The 22,322-nt window shown below is 42.0% G+C and overlaps 1 protein-coding gene across 4 annotated transcripts in view; it reads left to right on the top strand.

Annotated features, from left to right (window-relative positions):
* CRACD (capping protein inhibiting regulator of actin dynamics) overlaps window positions 1-22,322 on the top strand; it is a 106,157-nt gene that overhangs the window by 79,932 nt on the left and 3,903 nt on the right. For all 4 annotated transcript variants that reach the window (XM_015862221.2, XM_015862222.2, XM_032444230.1 and 1 more), the window contains 7 exons: window positions 865-1,000; window positions 11,223-11,387; window positions 13,183-13,248; window positions 14,593-14,775; window positions 16,235-19,379; window positions 20,646-20,836; window positions 21,677-21,845. In XM_015862221.2, coding sequence (XP_015717707.1) covers window positions 865-1,000; window positions 11,223-11,387; window positions 13,183-13,248; window positions 14,593-14,775; window positions 16,235-19,379; window positions 20,646-20,836; window positions 21,677-21,845 — 4,055 coding nt within the window. The remainder of the gene's footprint in view (window positions 1-864; window positions 1,001-11,222; window positions 11,388-13,182; window positions 13,249-14,592; window positions 14,776-16,234; window positions 19,380-20,645; window positions 20,837-21,676; window positions 21,846-22,322) is intronic.

Below are 22,322 nucleotides of genomic sequence, written 5' to 3'. Positions count from 1 at the left end.
TCTAGGAGGTTATGTTGGTTACATTGGTGTAAAAAATTTGTTTGGTGTTGTTTTGTTTCCCCCTCCCCCTCCCAAAGTTTGTAAGTTTGCTGAAGCTGTAAATGGATTCAGTGGAGTTGCAAATAGGTTATTAATCGGAAGGTTTAGGAGCTCTCACAAACTTTTTAATTCTCCGTTTTCTTGAAGAGCCCTTTGGTTTAATCTCTTTCCCATTGGATTACAGCAGGCATGTAAGCAGGTTGTCCCCAGTGCACTCCCTACCTTTGCAACTGTGTCAAGTTTAGCAGTAACATATGGGCATCACTCTCTGTTGCTAATAAAACACATGTGGGATGGTCTGATATCCTTCATATCAGTTTAATAACATTTTATTGTCAGTGTGATTATACTCAAGGTGATAGAAATGGTTAAGTAATGAGCGTGACGAGGCTGTTCTTTCAATGTAGACTAGTATGGTGCATTACCTCTGTCTGTGTTAGTGCTACCTTTGCTTTGGACCTCCTATCTTTATTTTATAACAACTTCTGGCCAAGCATGAAAGCAGGCTTTTTAGGTATGCAGACTGGTAATGTATGCATCATCATCATCTACTCTGTATACCAAAAGTAGCGTTTAGATTTGAGGCTTCTAGGGAAAATTGATTTAACCTTTCAACATTTCTATTAAAAACATCCCACTTTACACCCTCCCAAGAAGGGAAACTGTATGAGAAGGAATCATCAGCCTTTTAGTAACAGAGATTTGGATACCTCTCCTCTGAGAATGATCAAAGCTTTCGAATAGAGGACAGAACACAGCAACGCAGTTATGATATGAAGAGATGCTCTCATGAATTAATTGCTGTACTTTTTAACTGTTTTCCAGGTCTTCCCATTATTCTATGGGCAGTCGAGCTTTTTCCCATGACAGTATTTTTATACCTGATGGGAGGACAGAGAGTGAACAGGCCATCCAAGCAATGTCACAGGAGAACGTTTTAGGAAAAGTCAAAACTCTTCAGGTAAGAAATTGCAAGTGGGAATAAATATTTAAAATGTGGTGGAAAAAGGCTTCTGGAGCTCCAGAATATATTAAGTGTGAATAAAGGTGGTTTGCTTCCTGGACCTGGAGGCTGTTTTTCAGCTGTGTAAATTATCTGGGCAAAAGCTATGTTAACAGTTTGGATGGTTTGCAGGAGGGCTTTGGTCTTGAAAGGTACAGCGGTGGTGCTGCAAGCATGAAACTGCATGGGTGTCTGCATCTTGTGGAATTCATATGAATTGAACTCATGGGGTTGACATCACCTGATCTGGGGCTCAGGTGACAGCAAATGGCCCACAGAGTGAGAATTCTTTGCAAAGCTCATTTCAGTATCATTTTATATTTATTACATTTCTTCCACAATCTCTTTCTCCCTGTTCTTTGGGCAGTACTTATGAAAAGCTGATATGTGTAACTCTCCACAATAAGAAGTACATCAGTAATTACATACCCAATTAAGTTGGGTATTTGCTTTGAAAGAGCTTTACATTACCTGCTTTCCCTTCCTTTCCAGGATTGTATCCCATTTCTGCTCTACCTAAGTTTTTTCTTTACTTTTTGTATATCTGTAAGATTCAAAGCTTATGCTTATCTCTGTGCTTATCTAGACCTTGAAAGAGCTGTTCTTCAGGAGCACATATCAGTTTATTGCTAAGAACTGCTGGCATGTTCTGTCCAATGCTGGTGAATTTTTAATGTTGTGTAGGCGCCACCACCCTGTAGGTGACTAGTAAAATACCAGTGATTTCTTTTACCTCCAAACTGCTAACTGGGGTCCAGCTTTTCCAGTGAGTGAAATAACAAGCAAAATTTCAGGATGTAATTGTTCCTGTATAGTGCTGTCAGCACCTGAATGGCATTGACTATGCTGACTACAGATAAACTTTGAAGTAGAAACCATGCTAGGGCAGCTCCAGTTTCTCTGTGCTGTTTTTTCAGCTTAAATTTCCCTGTGTCATTTAGATTTAATGCATGCTACTTGCTAGGCTAGAAGTCATATTTAAAATGATTACTGGCTCTGGGCAAAGATGTGGGGTAGTTGAACCTGACTTGCAGAATGCTTTAGTGTCCTTTGTACACAAAAGCCCATTGACTTCAGCAGGGAGCTATGCCCTCCTTGCCTGTTGGACCTTGGCTTCAGTATGTTAGCTTTTCTCTTACTACCTTTATTCTTTGAAGTTTAGCTCCTTCTGTATCCAAATACCCTACAGGTTCCCATAAAAATTATTGCCTTCAATATTGTGAATGCCCATCCCTGGATGTATTCAAGGCCTAGTTAGAAAGCAGGACCTGATCTAGTAAATGGCAACCTTGACCAAAGCAGGGATGTTGGAACTAGTATTTGAGATCTTTAAGGCCCCTTCCAACCCAAGCTATTCTATGATTAAACTTAAAGAAATGCCGTATTTGCTAACAACCATCTTCATTAAGCAAACAGTAACTCAAGAAACTTAAAATAGTCAATTTCGAAAGCTACAGCAAGAATATCCAGTGATATACAGTTTTGTTTGTGAGAATTTTGCATAAGCTTTTGTTTTTGGTGGTTACTGACATGTATTTTAGGGATGTTTTGGCTGCCTCATTACAAAAGTGTGCTTACTGTATTTAAAATCAAAAGACAGCTGGTTTGTTCTTAGCATTTTAACATAGCTGCAACCCAGCCTGTAACAGCATCCCTGATTCAGCTTTTCCTGCTCTACTGGTGATGGTGACATTCAGAGCAACCCATTCAAACAGAAAAGAAATGGATAAAAAATTGTAAATGACATTTTAAACTGTTTGCAGCTTTATGCAGATGTTACACATCCATACAAATGTCAATGGATTTTTTCATAACCTAAAATGAGGGCTCCTTATAATGAATTTGGGGCTACCTCTTACCTCTGTAAAACCTGCTGTTCAGGACATGACTGTTCCTGTTACTGTAGCCATGACCTCCACAACTGTTCCCTGAGTTTTAGGATGAGATAATGCCAAAATCTCATTGCACATTTTTAGGTGGACCTTAGGATTTGATCCAAGGTCTGACCAGTTTACCATTCCTTTCTGAAGGTTTTATGCAGTTTTCACTTCAGAGCCCTTCCTTTTTTCTGATGTAGTATTCCAAAAGGGTGGTTTATTTGCTGCATGATTTTTCAGTCACATAAAATACTGATACCCTGTCTCCAATATCGGAACTTTTTATCTGTGTTGAAATCCCTTTCTGCAAGCTGACTCCCACTGGGGAATGTCTGTACTTTTTTGAGTGGTACAACCATCTGGGTTGGAACATACCTTCAAGATAATCAAATTCAGCCATCAACGTGACCTTCCAAGTCCCATCACTAAGCTGTATTCCTTGTTGCCAAGTCTACATATCTCTTAAATACCTCCTGGAATGGAAATTCCACTACTTCCCTGAGCAGCTCATTACAACACTTGACAAAAGCAAGATCAAGGTAGAGCAAGGAGTCAGTCTTCTCTTCTAAAGCACTTCCAGTTTCTGTTTGCATGGCAAGGTGCTCCTCAGTATGGCAGTGCTGCTAGAATTCGGAGTTCTATGCTGACTCCAAGTGGAGACCGAAACCTCTTCAGATTTTAACAATTTTCAGTAAATTGTGGGTGATGATACAGTAAACATTCATGCAAAACTTAAATCCTTGTTGAAGGAGGCAGTGTGCTGACAAGCCCAATTGATAATACTATGAAAAGGGTTTTGAAATCAAGATAGAGACACAAGCAGTTTAATACTGATGATGCTGGATCCCATTCTGCTGAGCACTGAAGTGTTTCCTTGTTCTCACCTGGCATTTCATCTGCCTTTGATCTGTTGATGAACTCGCAAAAAGAGCTGTGTAGTGATGCAGGTCTGATGCAGCTGCTTCAGTTTCTTCCTGCAGAAATTCTCTCTTTTCATTGTATGTTCAAGGTAAACTATTATTTCTGGCAAAGCTCATTTATTTTTATTGATTTTTGGATTAGCAGCATTTATCTTATCAGGCTTTCCACAAACAAAATGTTCTAAGGTTTTAGTGTGTGCTAGAATTTAAGCTGAGAAAAGCATGACTTCTTGTTAACCTCAGGTGTGCTTTGTGTATCCCGAAGCTGTTATTTTTGTGCTGGTTCAAGCCATCTAATATTGTAAAAGCAGTAATTTCTTTGTCCTTTGGGCCTGCCAAGATTTATCATTACCTAGTTTTTAAGACATAGTGTGAAAGTCTTGCCTGAACCTGCTTCCATCAAAAGACTCTTGGTAATCTTAATGCTGAACTCATTTAATTTATAAGGGTCTGGTGCTTTAATTATGCAAGACTCTGAATGAGAACTAAGGAGTGGTTAAAGCCTAATTCCAGCAGTGTATCAGAGCAAGCCAGAAAGAGGCACTGGAAGCATATAGACTTAGCTTTCATAGGCTGGTAGGTTTCTTCTTTCATCCTTTCTCCTCCAAATTTGCAGCTGTGACTGTAGATTTTACTGATGATATCTGCCAGAAAAAAAGTTAATAAAAGATCGAAAGATGGTTTCTTTCAGACATGCAGAAAATTTAGCAAGCAAAATGGAAACCTGTTTTCAGTGTAAGTATCTTGGTGTGCCTATACCACAGTCTCCCCTTTGCTGTGAGAATACCATGCTGAGGCACTGCTCTAGCCCTGCAAGCAGGAGGATGGCTAATTCACTGCCTCTTGGCTTTGTTGAATATATTTCTGGCATCCCTCAGGCAGTGGCAGTAAGCTACAAGAAATATTAACAGTTGAGTATGTCTTAGAGCTTACTGCATCTTGGAGCTTCTGGGTAAATGTTTTCAGTTTATGTGGGTGTGTGGTTTAAAACATCATTTATTACAGTGATTCATTAAGATTAAAATGTATTTTGGAGATCTGGGCTTCTTGATGAAATTCTAAGGATCCAAATTTTAAATTCAAATTTTACTGGCTTTTGTACTGATGAATGTCCTGGTAATAGTTTTGTTGTTGTTGTCAGACTAATCAGTTTTGGAACCCCTTTCTTTCAGTCATTAGCATACTGTAGCTAATGATCAAGCCAGGGCTTCCCCTGCTCTGCACAGCACATGCGTATTCATCCAACAGGTTCTCCATTGCTCTCTGTATTTGCTATTGTGCAGGCCTCAGCAAGGCTATAAAGCTGTTTGTTAAACCACAGAGCTATTATCTTTTAACTTCATGCTCTTCTTTTTATAGAACTGGGAATGAGTTTTCACTAAATGATTGCCCAGCTTTATATTTTCTTAAATTGCTTCTTTAATGCCAATATTTTCTAGTGCCAATGCATCCTATTTTTTTTCTTTACATTTGACAATTTCTACTTTACAAATGGGATTTATTGCTTTTTACGAATCATTCTAGCACTTCTGGGACACATCCCCTTATTCTCTCTTCCTGCTTTCTATTTATAAAAGCTTATAAACCAATTAAACATTCATAAAATTGCTGTTGACTCCAAAAGTGCTCAGACGCCACAAATCCTAGGAGTGTTTATGATGGTATTTGTAGTGTGGGCTCACCCTGTTCTTATACATTCTTGAGTCATTTGATTCTTTTTTTTTAATCATGAGAAACTGCAGGGCCAAGTGGGATTTCAGTGTTAAAGCTGTTCTTAGGGCATGTGTTATTGATGAGCTATTTCACAGTAACATATAACTTGAAAGTGTAATTTATTTATATAGGTGGGCAGACAGGCATGAAAAACAGGTATTTGAGTTGATGGCAAAATATTGCCAACAGTTCTTCTGAGAATTGTTTACAGAGGATCAGCCAGAACAGTGCTCTGTATTTTAATGATTTAAAACTGAACAGAGAAAGTAGCTCTGTGGATCCGGGTTGGATTCACTCCAGACACAGAGCCGTAAGAATGATGTGGTTTCAGGGGGCTGAATCCAACATGCATGCAGGCAGGCATGTACAAAGAAGAAGAGACAAATCACAGAATCACAGAATCACAGAATTACCTGGGTTGGAAGGGACCTCAAGGATCATGTAGTTCCAACCCCCCTGCCTAGCAGGGCCACCAAACATACGCCTTTACTAGATCAGGTTGCCCAGGGCCCCGTCCAACCTGGTCTTGAACACCTCCAAGGACGGGGCATCCACAACCTCACTGGGCAGCCTGTTCCAGGACCTAACCATCCTTCTAGTAAAGAACTTTCCCCTAACATCCAACCTAAATCTTCCCTCCTTCAACTTAAAACCATTTCCCCTAGTCCTGCTATTATCAGCCCTTTCGAAGAGTTTACTCCCCTCCTGGGAGTAAGTTCCCTTCAGGTACCGAAAGGCTGCAATGAGGTCACCCCGCAACCTTCTCTTCTCCAGGCTGAACAAACCCAACTCCCTCAGCCTGTCCTCATAGGGGAGGTGCTCCAGCCCCCTGATCATCTTTGTGGCCCTCCTCTGGACCCTTTCCAAAATCTCCATGAGATTTCACTCCAAATATGAGTGAAAGAGGAGATGTGCAGCCTGTGCAGGAGATGTTCATCTGGGCTCACTGCTGGTTAATATGGAAGGTTTGTTCTGTGGCATTTCCTATGTGAACACAAAGAATGCTTTGAAAGTTGGAGCTTTTTTAATTCACCACAGGTGCCAAGTAATGCAGAGCAATTCGGCTTTGGAGTTTTATTTTTGAAGCTATTCATATTAAGCTGGTATAAGGATGTCAGTTCAGTAGTATCATGTTCTAGCAAATTATTTTGCGTGAAGTAAAACTGGGTCTGTGTCATGGTCATTGATGTGGAAGATTTTAAAAATGGAATGAGTACAAAAATATGAACTTTTTTCTAAGTTCTCAATATTTCTTTGGCTTTATTAACTAAATGCTTGATTTACAACCGCAGTACAGAATATCTTAAATATAGCAGTGGGATTGTGACCCCAAGGTTGTTCTTTGTTAAGTACGGTACTGTACGCAACCATCTTGGAAGTGGACATCCAGCATGTTGTGGGATATAAGGGCAGAGTGAAGTCATAGGGCCAAAACCACAACTCCTTGCAGTGAAGCCAGCTGGTGGGCATGAGAGAGCAAGAAGAGATGGGGCGCAGATCCCCTAGGGTGGGAGCAGCCCCACAGTGCTTGGTTCCTGTTCCTGCAGAGGTAAGGCGGAGGCAGCTGTGACTTCCCATGCACAGCTTTGCCCCATGCTGAATGGCACCTTGCTCACAGAGACCTGCTTTGGGTGTGAGCAGACGTGCTCATGCACCACTTGAATCGCTGAAAATGTGAGCATGAGGTAAGCTGCAGCCAGAGCTTGTGTTCCAGCTTAGTGGTCCAATTTAGAAGCTCATGTGTGTAGGCCTCTTGGCTGTTGTTTCATGATCAAGTGTGGCATGTTCTGTAATGTCTGTGCAAAATACCTATCTGCAAACTGAGGGATGAAGAAACTGTGCTGGAATTGTTAACGCTGGAAGCGGAAGGTACAGGCAGGAAATGTTCAGCTGTTTCTATCTGACAATGAGACTTTAGTGCAGGAATGGTAATTTCTGACTGCTAAATTAAAAACCTTTTTTGCACAAACCAAAAGAGACCAGGTGCATTTAACTGAGATCAGTATTCATCTGTGGATATTTCTGCAGGGTATTTAAGCATCCTGTGCGTGACTGCACAATGGTGGAACAGCAAAATGTCACGCTTGCAATTTCTAATGACTGGAATTGCAAATAATCCCTCCTTAGGCAACTGTCGCCCACGTGCTGTCAGCATGGGGTTTATAGATGTGTCCTGAAATATTTGTCAAAGAAAAACGTTTAAGAAATTCAAAGTAGATTCTTCTTTTCAGAGAATGTGGACTCTTTTCAGTGCACTTGAAGCTTAAATAAATGCATCTCTCCATCTCTGGGTTGCACTACCTGAATGTGTTCTTCCAAGTCAAGTTTTCATTCTGGGATGGTACAGTTTTGGGGTTCCTATGATTGATCAGGTAGAGAATGTATTAGTATGAATTTGTAAGAAAATAGTTGTAGTTTAGTTAGTGTATATGCACATCTTCAGAAAAGAGTAAGGAACAGATTTTATGTTGTTTTGTGAAAGCCATTAGAATAAAATTGCTTAGTGGTAACAGTAAGCTATTTGAGATTCAGATGTTTGGTATTCAGCATCAGTTTTGTAGATGAGTGTGCACTGAAGGCAATAGGCCATGAAAAATTGTTAATATGGTTTATTTAAGCTATTTATTTTATATATTTTTGAAGTAAATAATTACAGAAAGATCCTTTTGTCCTATAAGTAATATGAGAGCTGTTTGATTTTTTTTTTTAATACCTTTAAACTGATTCATGTATGTTTGAGCATAAAAATCTTTACAATTCAAAGTAATTTAAAAATCTGTGTATAGTCCAGAAATATTGAGGTTCTCCTGTTTCCCGGAGATATCAGGAAAATGTAATTTCAAGCCTTCATAGATACATGTACGTGTTTTTTCATTGCATCCTTAATGGCTATTAAAAAACGTGTTCTTTTTAAAGTTAATCCCAGTCAGCACAGTAGCTTCAATAACACACAGCTCCCACTGTATGCTGCACTCGCATTAGATCAAGAACTTGATCGGAAGATGGAGAAAGTAACAGACCTCTCTTTCACCAAAAGTTTGCACCACGTGTGCGTGTATTCATGTTCTACCGTGTAACAGATGCACAACGCTTTAGTTTTATGGGTAGTTACTTGAGTAAACCTGTCAGTTCCAATTTCCTGCTTGGGAGAAGAACTGTTTCTCAAGAATACAACTTTAGGATGAAACAGGGAGGAGACTCAATTTAGAAAACACATTGAATTAAGAAGCTGTTCTGAAGCTGCGTTCTATTGGTATCGGAGGAGCTGTAGGAGTAGAGCACAATTACAGCCTTCAAAGGGTTTGATCTGTCTGACTCCCACTTGCACAGTGGACACCTGCAACATTTCAAGTCAGAGAGCTATATTTGTATCACGGAAATCTGGAAGGATTTTGTGGAACACTGGCTGTTAGACAGTGGGTGCAATAACAGGAATCTGAGCAGAAATAAACCTCTGCCATTCAAAACTGCTCGCTATTTCAACATGCTGTACTGGTTGAATTGCGTTATTTTCTGTCAAAATTCACATGGGTGTAAGCTGTTCTAATTTAATCACTTGATAATGTTGACTCTTTGCATGTATTTTTACCAGATTTCTGTATCAAACTATTAGATAATGTTTTGCACTTGGTATAGATAAACTTAGGCAAGAATGTTGTCCACTGAGCAATGATGAAAGGAAGGCTGATCTGAGTTTTAGAGGTCTACCCAGTGCTATTAAAGGATTTCTTCCCTTGCCAGCTGTTCACCTGAGCCATGTTCATGATTCTGTGGTATAGGAATAAGATACACTTGTTCTATGTGATACCTATTCTAATCTTCTGTATTTCTCAGTGAAACTCATATTGAGGTCCCTGTAGGAACCACATACTGGGCAGTTTGAATTTCTTGGGATACATATGGATTGTGATCTTATCATTTCTTTGTGATGGTAAATCTTAGTAATTAATAAGCTTCATAAACAGTCATCATCTAGGATATAGAGTACGGAAAATAGATGGAAAGTAGCAAAATGCACAATAACTTTGCAGCACTGATAAAAACTGAAGCTGATCACCCCAAACCAGAACTTGGGCAGTGAATTCCTGTTCTTGGTCACTCCGTGGGGGGAATGGAAAGGGAGGAGCCACTATGCTGCAGCAGTGAGAGCCGCTCTCCATCATATTGAGCCGCTCTCCATCATATTTGAGAAGTCATGGCTGTCAGGTGAGGTCCCGGATGATTGGAAGAAGGGTCACGTCACTCCCATTTACAAGAAGGGGAGCAGGGAGGACCCGGGTAACTACAGGCCGGTGAGTCTCACCTCCGTGCCTGGGAAGATTATGGAACAGATCCTCCTGGACAACATGCTTGATCACATAAAGAACGAGCACGTGATCCTAGACAGCCAGCATGGCTTCACCAGGGGAAGGTCATGCTTAACTAATCTTGTGGCCTTCTATGATGGAGTGACGGCATTGGTGGACGAAGGGAAGGTGACCGATGTCATTTACCTGGACCTGAGCAAGGCCTTTGACATGGTCCCCCATCACATCCTCATCTCAAAATTGGAGGGAAGTGGATTTGATGGGTGGACAACTAGATGGATAAGCAATTGGTTGAAAGGCCGCAGACAGAGGGTGGTGGTCAATGGCTCTATGTCCAGGTGGAGGCCAGTAACGAGCGGCGTCCCTCAAGGGTCTGTCTTGGGACCGGTGCTCTTTAACATCCTTATTAATGACATCGATGAGGGAATGGAGTGCACCCTCAGCAAGTTTGCTGATGACACCAAGCTGAGTGGTGCAGTCGATACGGTGGAGGGAACGGATGCCATTCAGAGGGACCTTGACAGGCTGGAAAGCTGGGCTCGGGTGAACCTAATGAGGTTCAACACGGCAAAGTGCAAGGTTTTGCACTTGGGCCGGAAGAACCCCAGGCACCTGTACAGGCTGGGAGGAGTTGTCCTTGAGAGCAGCCCGGCAGAGAAAGACCTAGGGGTCCTGATAGATGAGAAACTTAACATGAGCCAGCAGTGCGCTCTGGCAGCCCAGAAAGCAAATGAGTTCCTGGGCTCCATCAGGAGAGGGGTGGTCAGCAGGGATAGGGAGGTGATTGACTCTCTCTACTCTGCTCTTGTGAGGCCCCATCTGGAGTATTGTGTCCAGGTGTGGAGCCCTCAGTACAAAAAAGACATGGAGATTTTGGAAAGGGTCCAGAGGAGGGCCACAAAGATGATCAGGGGGCTGGAGCACCTCCCCTATGAGGACAGGCTGAGGGAGTTTTTAAGTTAAAAGAGGGAAGATTTAGGTTGGATGTTAGGGGGAAGTTCTTTACTAGGAGAGTGGTTAGGCCCTGGAACAGGCTGCCCAGGGAGGTTGTGGATGCCCCGTCCTTGGAGGTGTTCAAGACCAGGTTGGACGGGGCTCTGGGCAACCTGATCTAGTAAAGGTGTGTGTTTGGTGGCCCTGCCAGGCAGGGGGGTTGGAACTACATGATCCTTGAGGTCCCTTCCAACCCGTGTCATTCTGTGATTCTGTGATTCAAGATGGTATTTTTGTCTGGAGCCAGAAGTCGTCCGGAGTATTTGTGTGCTGCTTCCACGTGGAGAAGGGGAACGTTTGGGATATTTGGCTTGATTTGCTCATAATCTAAATACCTTTTTTCTTTCTTTTTTCTCTTTTTGTTTTTCAGCAACAGTTGGCCAAGAATATAAAATTTGGGCAGCCTCCGCAAATGACAGTTTCTGGGAGGACAATGGGGGAGGCAAATGCTAGCATAGAAGAGGATGTGTTTCTCGGTAGCCTCATGGAGATTGACTCTCAGCAGGATACAGCGCACTCAGAGAGTGGTAATAAAGTAAGCACTTTAAATTGATGCTTTTGTGGCTTTATAGTGATAATAAACCAGTAAAGATCGCCAGGGCATAACAGATGTCTCCAGCGAGGCTGAGCCAGGCTCAGCGGCTGCTGTATGTGGGTGGGATCACACAGTTCATGCATCATAGACTGGTGAGAAGTGTGTGCTCTTGGCTTCCTGAGTTAGGTCCCATAGTCTTGCCAATCTGAGCGTCTGCTCTGAACCTCCAGCAAAGCATGTGTTACTCACAGGGGGTAGCTAGCAGACCGGATTTTTAACTGTGACAGAATATGTCTTGAAATATGGTTTTCCCAGCACAGAAAGTTGTGCTCAGCATCTGTAGCAAAACCAAAAATCACTGCAAAATGAGAGAGGTGTGGAGATTAAATCCCCAAGATCCGTGATCTTGGGGTAAATACCCATATTCCTCGTGGACAGGAATTGAAGACAAGGTGGTGAAACATTTGGAGAGTGGTTTGTAAACCCAAATGTGGTGTAATTCAAATGATGATTCAGATTCTCTACAGAGATTTGCAGGGTGCTGGTATCTAGAAGGGGCTTGTTCTGACACTGAAGAAACACAGCAAGAGACGGAAGCTCTCAAGAAATTCTCTGCTACAAGGCTCGTTCTTGAAGTTGCTGTAATGGCTGAAGGGAACAGGGGTGTTACAAGGGCAGTCTTCTGTGTCTGAAGAAGGCTGACATGCTACAGTACACCTGTGGAAGTCACACAGCAACCCCACCATGTACATGCAGTATATCCTGGAGGGGAACCAGGGCAAGAGACTCAGCTCATGGGTGCTGAAGCACTAGCTAAGTGGAAGGCAATGAATATCCTCTGCAGGTCATGTCTATGTTCAGTTAAATGTACGGAAGAGAGACTCATGGCTGAGGTGGCCCAATCTTTATCTGTCTCAAGAGGTAGCATAGGTCTCTGTTACTGCTCCCTTCATGGCAGGAGCTGTCAGGGGGCTAGGTATTTGGGTAGGAACTCCACACTCACACCTACCCTCAGCAGTCTGGAAGACCAGAAATATAGGAGAAGCAAGGTATGTTTCTTCTGCTTCACAAATAATAATACCTTGTGAAGGAATCAGTTAAAAGCATCCTTTATGCCTCAAAGCACAGTGGCAGGTTTTGGCTATATTGCCTGGTACTGGGAGAAGACTCCAGTACCACCATATATTCTCTGCAGATGGTCTTCATGCTTCAAGAGACCAGAATGTCACCTGGTGACTTCCAGCTGGAAAGAAAGAATCACAAAAAAATCACAGGAGTACCCTTGTGTAATAGAGAAAGGGAGATTCAGGCCTTTCTTTCAAATACTATGCTCTGAAAACAGAATTAATGCTGCTTTGCATAGTTCTTTCTCATAACACGGGAGTGAACATTGGTATTCCCAGAAGACTGCGGTTCAGATGACTAACTGGGCGCAGCCCAGGTTCTTAGTTTTCACTGGGCCTAGGTCAGGAGAAAACAAAGTTATTAAGAGCTGCCTGAAATGCTGCAAAGTTGTGTTCTTTTGTTTGAACCTAGTTATCTCATTCAGGAAGCATGTTTTGCCTTCTGTAGCATCCAGTAGCAGCAACTGCTTCTTGCTGGCAGTAGTGACTGAAGTTGCAACGAGGAAATGATAGTATTTAGAAACAAGAGTTGTTTATCCAGCAGTCCTGCAGTGAAATAGGACTTGAGATAACCGTATCTACTATAACTGTATGATTTCACAAGTTCTTTGAACCATACTTATTAGATTCTGTATGTTTTAGTATCCAGCTGTGCTAATCTTGTTTTCTAGTCAGCTGACACTCCAGATCTATTGAGACCAATGAATTTGCCTGGAACAGGACAAATGGAAGAAAAGGTAACAAAACTTTTGGGTTACTTTTCAGTTTTAGCTATTAGAAGCCTAACAGTTGGTTTTTGCTCGAATACACATTGCTTTGTTTCATGATCGTCATCCAAGATCTTGTGAATATTGTATGATTTTGGGGATAGTAAATCAGCAATCACTGAGGCTGTGAAGTCTGTTTCTGTAGTGAGAGCTGACTGCAGGAAACAGCAGAACTCAGTCTCTGCCAGTCCTACAACATTCTTGCTTTTGAAGTATTAATGACAGAGCCATGATTTTCCTAAGTGCTTCTACTACTTTGTTATGTCTGCATGTGATTCAATAAGTGTATGTAAAATGTTCCATCAGCTTTAAGTAATTGGTTCCATAATTAGCATACACTTAACCTCAGAAAATTGCAGGGCTGTCTTGGAAAACAACGTGTGTGACTTTGTTTCCTTACAGAAAAATGTTTCCTCCCTTATTTTCTGTCTTCTTTTTCCCCTGGGGTTGTGCCAAACACAGGTTGTGGAATGACAGCTCAGTGTTTTATGGGACAAGCTGTGGTTCCAGGCTCGCTCTTCCATTTGGGAGCTATTAGTAATAGTTGAACGGTTGGACTGGATGATCTTTTAAGTCTTTTCCAACCTTGGTGATTCTATGATTCTATGTGTTGGCATCCAGTTCCACTGTACTTGTGCCCCTTATCTTATTAAATCACTTTGCTTGTATTTCCAGTTTCTGAGCCAAAATACCTGAAGTGCATAAGGCAAAGCACCAAAGCCAGTATTCTCATACTTCACTTTTTGTTCTTGCTTGGTGCTACCTTGGACATCTCCACATGGCTGTGGAAGGAGCCTTGTCTGGAGGCTCTGTCTGAGACCCCATAGCTTAGTCATCTCCCACACAGACAGTACTGCTCTGTAGCTGCTCTATCATAATGCCTAAGCATTATAAGTCATTCTAATTTATCCTTCCTGAAGCATATCATTTAAATTATTTAAAGATGCACATATTTTTTAGTAAGCAAACTTTAAAATGTCCTGAGGGACACTGGTGAAAACTCTGCCCTCGTTGTTCCCAACAGCTTATGAGCAGAGCTGACATTTTTTGTGAATAAAAGTGAGAACATTCTGAGTAATCTTTAAGTGAAAGATATGAAAATGCATGTGGTTCTGGAAACGGGAAAATGTTACAGCTGTGCAAAGCCCATTACTTCTGTAATGGAAAAATAGGGCTTGAGATAACAAGTTGTTAGTTATAAGCTAACAGTTCCTTTGAATGCAAAACTGTCAGGCTTTGTTGTATATATGTTTGTTTGTTTTTAAATCGAGTGTGCAGATTAATGGAGGCTTCTTGTATTTCTGATACAAACAGGTAACTCCAGTCAAGTCATCTCGGCCAAAAAGACAATTTTCCTGCTCCGGCACAATTGAAACCATCAATCTGGATGCAGTTCCCCAGGCTGTTGCTCGTCTGGACAACAGTGCAGCTAAACACAAGCTGTCCGTAAAGCCAAAAAAGCAGAGAATGTCCAGAAAGCACAAGAGATTAACAAAGGTATTGAACCTTCAGTGAAATAACAAGAGGAGGAGGTTGCTTTTGAAGCTGTGTACAAAATGGCCACAACTGAGTGTAATGGGAGTAGCAGAGATGTAATTAATAGCCTTAAGATATAATTAATATTAATTAGAGACAGCTACTGAAAGCTTCTTGGACAAATCTTGTGTCTCCAGGCCAAAGCAAAAATAGATGATTGTTTTATTTTGTTTTGAAATCAAGGCCTATAGATGAAACCCTACCTGGAGATAAGATGCAATAAAGTTTCAATATTGCCAGCTGAAACAAATGTTATTTGAATCCGAGGTACTTCCACTAGGATTCCAGGCTCAAGAGAACTTTCTGATTCTAGCTAATCTAGTTAAAAAAGTAATAATAAAAAATAGGACATAATGGTCTGAAGCTTCTGGAAAAAAAGGTTCTGACAGTGCTGACATTGTTGTCTTACAGGAGAGAATAAGACATAGGTAATGCAGCTCTTTCTACAGCTTTGAGAGCAAGTTAACAAATCCCAGCTCTAATACGCTTACTGCATGGTTGATCTGGTTTTTATCCTGACATTTTATCAGCATTTATAAATGGGACTATTCAACACATAGGAGAGGCCAGTAATCTTTCTTATCCACTCTTGCAGTGAAAAAATTAAATTGAAGCATTTAGTTTGTTTTTGTTTAACTGGAGCCAAGTAACAACTGTACATATGAGAGCTGGGCAGAGCATTAACTGACCTGTTTTCCTCATGGAAAGTGCTGGGCGGCACTGTTCAGGTGCAGCTCATCTTCATTATAGAGATAAGAAGCTGTGATAAAGATCAGCCTTCTGTTTATTGCAGGCACTGCACCCACCTGGCAGTGCTGCAGGGCAAACACACAGAACCAGGCAGTAGTTAACATGTTCCTTGGAACAGTACAGCATTGCTGGGCGGCCCTTACAACCAGAGACTCAGTTCAGTGTGGCTGAGCTTTGAGAAAAGCAACCAAATTCTGTTTCCCTGAGCACTGTTCTTTCCCGATTAGCCTTGCAGTGCTTGTTTATGTTAACAGGTAGATTTGTCACAAAAGAGCTGGCAAAACAAATGCCCTAAGGCAGCTGCTAATTAATTCAAGCTTTATGACCAGAGTTTTAAGTAATAGAACAGAGTATGAAACTTCATATTCCTTGGCTTTCTGAAATGGCAAATCTCAGCCTGAAATAACTCATACTTCCAATAGTGACCATTTAACACTGTACTGTTATCACCGTTGAGATATTTTCTTTCTTAGAAAGTCTATCATCTGTACAGGTGAGAGCCATGGTATTTGTGAGGCAATCACCTATAAAGTGCGATGTGTTGGCTCCAGATCTGAGTCATTATGTTTAACGAGCAGACATTATTTTGCATTTGCATTAGTTTTTTTTCACTGTAAAGAATAACAAGCCAGTAGGCAATGTTAAGTAACTCCATAATTGTCTATTTTAGGGATCGCAAAGCTTAACAATAACGGAGTTTGAGCCAGAGGATCTAGAGACTGAGCTGTTTGTAGACAGATACCCAGGCTATAATGGACACATCACTGCAGACAAGCTAATACAGAACAGAGATGAGCCAAAGCAGCTTCAGCTGGCAGAGGAGAAAAGAACTGTAGATCACTGGGGGATCCTTGAAGCTGAGAAGATAAGGCAGATTGTAGAAATGGAAGAACAAAGAGAACTGGAAGAACAAAGGTGCCAAGAGCTGGAGGAGCAGATGCAGAAAGAGCAAGAGAGAAGGGACAGTGAAAAAGAGAGTAGTCAGTATCTCCTCGAAGGAGAGATATCTTTGAAAATTGAAGTGCAAGCTTGCCAGGAAGAGAGAGGACTGCTGGAGGCAGTGAACAGGCAGGAGCCAGATGACCAGTCGTGCCAGGAACTTGAAGAGCAGAGACACAGGGAGCTGGAGGAGCAACAGAGACCAGAGATGGAGCAGCAGAAGTGTGAGGAACAGGGTGAGCAACAGAGACAGGAACTGGAAGAACAGAAGCACCAGGAATGGGAAAAACAAGAGAGATGGAAGCTGGAGGAACAGAAGCACTGGGCATGGGATGAACAGCAGGGACAGGAGCTGGAGGAACAGAAGTTTCAGGAACACAGACAAGAGCTGGAGAAGCAGAAGCACTGGGAACAGGAGGAGCAACAAAGACAAGAGTTGGAGGAGCAGAAATGCCAGGAAGAGGAACAACAGAGACAGAAGCTGGAGGAACAGATGCACTGGGAACTGGAGGAGCAGAAGAGGCAAGAGCTAGAGGAGCAAAAGCACCAGGAATGCGAAGAGCAGAGGCAGAAGGAGCTGGAGGAGCAGGGAAGTCTAGAGCTGGAAGAACTGAGGCAACACGAGACTGAAAAATGGTGTCAGAAGGAAGAGGAAAGAAATCTGCTGGAGGAACAAAAAGAACTAGTGGAGCAAAATAAGGAAGAAAAACAGAGACAAGAGTTAGAAGAGGAAGAGCTTCCAGAAGCTGAAATAAAACTGAAGCAAGAGAAAGAGGCTGAGGGTCCCAGCCAACAGAAGAAAGAGGAGGAAGAAATGCAGCATATGAAGGAAAGAGGAAAGACAGAGGAAGAGCAACCCCAGAAGCTACTGGAGAAGAAACAGAAGCGGGAAGAACCAAGAAAACATAAACTAATCAAACAAATGCACTTAGAAAGTACAGACATTGTGCAACAAGATGAACTGAAGCAGCAAAAGGAACAAGAGTGCAACAAACTGGAAGAGCAGAAAATAGACACAGAAAGGCAAAATGTTCATTGGAAACAACAGGAAAAATCCTCGGAGCAGCAAAATGACAAGAATGAGCTGAGTTCTGGGGGGGCTGATAGGAATCCAGCAGATGACAAGCTCCAGGAGAGACTAAGACCCCAAAAAGTCAAACAGCCTGAAAAGGAGAATAAAACAGCAGAAGAAATCCTGGCCCAGAAACTGAAGAGAGAAGTTGATGCTCAAGAGCAAAAGCGAATTGGGGAAGAACTTAGGTGGCAGGAGGTAGATGAAAGACAAACTGCATCCAGACCCTTCACGTTTCAAGTGTCTTCTGGAGATAAACAGATCATATTTCAGAAAGTAAATCTGAGTCCAGTCATGCCTGCTAAAGGAGCAGGACTCTCTTCTCCATCTATCAAGGACAGCAGGATGCACATGTCCAGCAAGGGCTCTCATACGCTCCCATCATCTGTGTGTGTTCCCCACACAGCTATTCTAGTTACGGGAGCACAGCTGTGTGGCACAGCAGTTAACCTGAACCAGATAAAGGATACAGCTTGTAAGTCATTGCTTGGTTTAACAGAAGAGAAAAAAAATGTAGATATTCCTTCACCAGAGAAAGCCCAGAAAAAATCTCCAGGTCCCAAACCCAGCATCAGTAAAACGAAATACACACAGGAGTCATTGGACCAAGCCACATTAGCTGAGTGGGCCTCCATCCGTTCTAGAATCTTAAAGAATAAAGAAAACGGCAAATACAACGAGAAGGACAGAGTAAATACCTGCAGACACAGTGATGACTGGACACCCCGAGGACGAGGTTCTCCCCATGGTAACCTGAGGAAAACCCTGTCTGCAAATGCAAAGTTCTCAATAACACCAGCGTGGCAGAAATTTTCAGAAGGTTCCAAAACCAATTCAGTCACTGAGAATGTAAGTGCAGCAAAAGGCAGTGAAAAAGTAGCTGCGGGAAGAAACACTGGCTCGTCCGTTGATGCAAATGAGGGTGTAGTATCCACTTTTAAGGATAACTTATCTGAAGTGGCTAAAGAGAAGACAGAAACCCACAGTGAAATTATGGACAACACGGAGGGTTGTAAGTTTGCAAAAGATCTTCCATCTTTCCTTGTTCCAGGTTTTCCTCGTTCTCCAGGTAAAGAGTTACCCCAATCCGAACTTCCAGGTGCTCTGGAAAATCAGCAGAGTAACAACAGCACAAAAAAAGCAGATAAACCAGCACCTAATGGAGAAGAAAATGTTTCTCCCTTTGGGATAAAATTACGGAGGACAAACTATTCTTTACGTTTCCATTATGATCAACAGGCAGAGCAGAGGAAAAAGAAAAGATACAGTGCAGGAGATAGTTTTGATGGTGTGCCTGACCCACTACTCACAACAGAAGGTGAAAAGGAATCTGCTGTTTTTGCTCCACAAGAGAGTGCATCCCCTGGCACAGAGAAAGCAAATGTCCATGGGAATTTAAAAGACTCAAAAGATTCTTCAGTTACTGTGTTGGAGATTTCACAACCAGTGCGCACACCACTGCCAGCCACCAGCCAGAGCGCTTTACCTCCTCATGAGAAACCAGCATGCAAATCACTGTTCCCACAGAAACCTGCTTTAGCTCCAAAGCCTGCCAGCCAGACACCTCCATCATCTCCTCTCTCGAAAATGAACCGATCGCACCTGGCTGATACACTGGGGCAGAGGTTTGTTAAGGCTGAATCAGATGGGGGTTGGAGAAAAGATGACAGAGCAGTGCCTCCGGTGGCACTGAATGAGAGCAAAAATGAAGAGGAAGAGATCAGAGAAAAGAAGTCGTTTTTCCCATCTCTAAGTATTCCCTGGAGAGAGAAAAATGACAAAAAGCCTGAGCCATTGAAGAAAGGTATGTACTTAAAGTCAGGTAACGATTGCCTGCAATTCCAAAATGAGATACTGAAGTCCAGAGGAAGAAATCTGGTCTTAAGCGATAATTTTTACCTGACATATTATGTTTGGAGTGCCACTGCTTTCCATAGGGTTATCTGAAAGAATGAGACTTCCTAACCCCACAGCTTAATTCAGATACACACAAACTCAATGCAGCCAGCATGTCCTGCTTCAGAAAGTGAATTTCAGGGAGGTGACAATAGCATGAGTACTTATAGTGGCATAGTGGCTCTTGAGAGGAAGGTTGCAGGCCCCTGGGTCCTGAAATAGTGCTCAGTATGAATGGATAAAGAACCTTGTTAGCATGAGGGCACTCAGAGGAGTGAGGCCAGGAATTCAGCAGTTATTTGGGGCATCCCTTTTTTTCCCTCCATTCTTGACTTCTGTAAGCATCAAGACTTCTAAAACTGTACCTCAGTGAACTGCTACTTACAGTTTCTGTGAACACAGATTTTTTTTTTTTCATTTTTAAATGAGGATTTTGGAAACTAGTTGGAGGCACAGCTGCGCCCTGGGAGAGCAGGGCCCGGGCTCTTTGATGGTTTCTGTGCTCTGCAGGAGAACCTTTGCACCCACAGTGCACCCTCAGTGCCATACACAGCTCTGTACTGACTGCAAGACCCACTTTTGTACAAGATGCTTGCTTTCAGAGATGCTTTTAGCCTCAGACACTTTTTCCAAACACACATGTAGGTGTTTAGTTATGTGGTATCAGACTTGCAGGTACTTTGGCTACTCGTTTCAATGAAGCTTTTCAAGTTATTGCTTAAACAAAGCTTGATTTGTTTCTGGGAATAGCCAAAGGCAACAAGAGCAAGAAAGGAGTAATTCAGATTCTGCTGTCTCTGTCCCAGTTCAGTGGAGGTAGGTCCAGAAGGCTCTTGTGCTGCAGAAGAAAAGATTACATCCACCCTTCATAGCTCATGAATCAGCAGACTGAATGAGAAATCAACTAATGCTCAAATAGCAATAATAAAAAAAAAAAAGTTAAGAGGCTGCTTTTATCAGAGTACAGAACTTTCAACTTGGCTGAATTATGAGAGTGTTGAATTAGGTCTTATTTCTGAGGCATTAAAAACTGGTTCAGAATCTGACAGACAGTTCCTAAATGTCTGTGAATGGCATACAAGTCCACGAGCAGAGTTTCACAAGGTGGGAAGTTGTGCTGGCTGCTTGAGACAATGAATATCCCTTAATCAATTATTTTCACGTTTCCTTTCAGAAAAACCAGTCCTTCTAAGCAGACACTCTTTGGATGGCTCTAAATTGATGGAAAAAGTTGAAGCTTCACAACCACTATGGATCACATTAGCGCTGCAAAAGCAGAAGGGATTTCGTGAGCAGCAAGCTACTAGGGAAGAGAGGAGACAAGCCAGAGAGGCAAAGCAAGCAGAGAAGTTGGCAAAAGAAATTGTGAGTATCTTTAGAAATACCAACGATACCATTAAAAGTATGAACTAGTTGTTAACTATGCAAAGTATTTGCACGTGCAGTTGGTTTGTAAGGCTTCATAAAAACTAAGATGATAGTGGGTAAAAAGCAGCTTTAAGGACTGGAGTTCCCTTTTGTAAACTCCAGTAGGAAGTAACGTGCAACATCGTGACAATCAGTATAAACTCTGATGCCTTAATATTGGGGGCGTGGGAGTTAATGGTAATTGTAAGCCTGCCCATTGTGCAGCTGGTGCAGCTGAATGGTATGCAACACAGTTCTTTCAAAGCCTGAGTACTGCAATGCTCATTTATAGATGAACATTCATGTCTGAATTCACTTCTATCATAATACTTGGATACCAGACAGATGAATGAAATGAACTGTCTTACAAAACCTTCAGGTGCTTACAACAGGCCATACAAGCAGTGATGCTGTATGGATGGTAAAAAGGGAAGTGGTGTGGATAACTGTATATTTTAATGTCTGTGATGAGATCTACATTTCTCACAGACAGATCCATAGTCAGAGACATATACAGCAGTGGGTGTGAAGTCGCCCTGTTCTTCTGTGCTCTGTGTAACAGGTAGGGTGGTTCATACTGTTCAATATTTTGACTGAAGTGACACATTGAAAAAGTTAATTCTTTTATGAGCTTTAATAACCATCATTTCTAGAAGTATCAGAGCATTTGGATCCTTTGCATGAAAGGAAAGCAGAGGAAAGGACAAGCAATGAATGAAAGAATCAAGTGCGACACCTCTTACTTGTGGTTGCCTTGTGACAGACTGTTTCTCATTTACCACTTTTCCTCTGTTCTAGGCTGCTGTAAATAATCAATCAGATAATAAAAGCGGCAGCAGCAGCAAAACGAGCACACTGCAGAAATCTACAACCCAAGAAGGGGAGAAGAAAATTGAGACGGCTGTGTCAAGACTAGAACGAAGGGAGCAGCTGAAGAAGTCTAACACCCTTCCAACTTCTGTGACAGGTACAGATTCACCTTTGCTCTAGCAATAATACAGTTTTACGAGTGGTATTGCATGTTTTTGAGAAGGCCAATGATTTTATTCCTCTCTTCCCCCTACTATTACAAACGCATTTGTGTTCAGCACAACTCGCTGCAGTCTCATAAGCTGCCAGCACATGGTTTTAACTTGGTGTTCCAAGTTAATCTGAGGCAATTCTGAAAATCTTGTATAACTTAAAAATAAAAAGACCAATAAATGAGGCTCTTTCCCCATACCATATGCAACAAGTGTTCCTGGAACAAGACTGGTGAGCTTAAGGGAACATGATTTGCTATAAATTGCAACTGTAGAATTGTTTTGCCTCTACTTTGAGGGTTTGCTCCAGTGCAAGTGGTGCTGAGCCCCTACAAAACGCATCTGTGTGGCAGATAAAGCACATCACGTTCTTGTATGAGTACTCATTTCATGCCAAAATACAAACACCAATTAAATGAAAT

The sequence above is a fragment of the Coturnix japonica genome, chromosome 4 (genome assembly GCF_001577835.2).
Source record: "Coturnix japonica isolate 7356 chromosome 4, Coturnix japonica 2.1, whole genome shotgun sequence".
NCBI lineage: Eukaryota > Metazoa > Chordata > Aves > Galliformes > Phasianidae > Coturnix > Coturnix japonica.
Note: the sequence above shows the minus strand (reverse complement) of the source record. Positions and strands in the feature narration are given on the sequence as shown.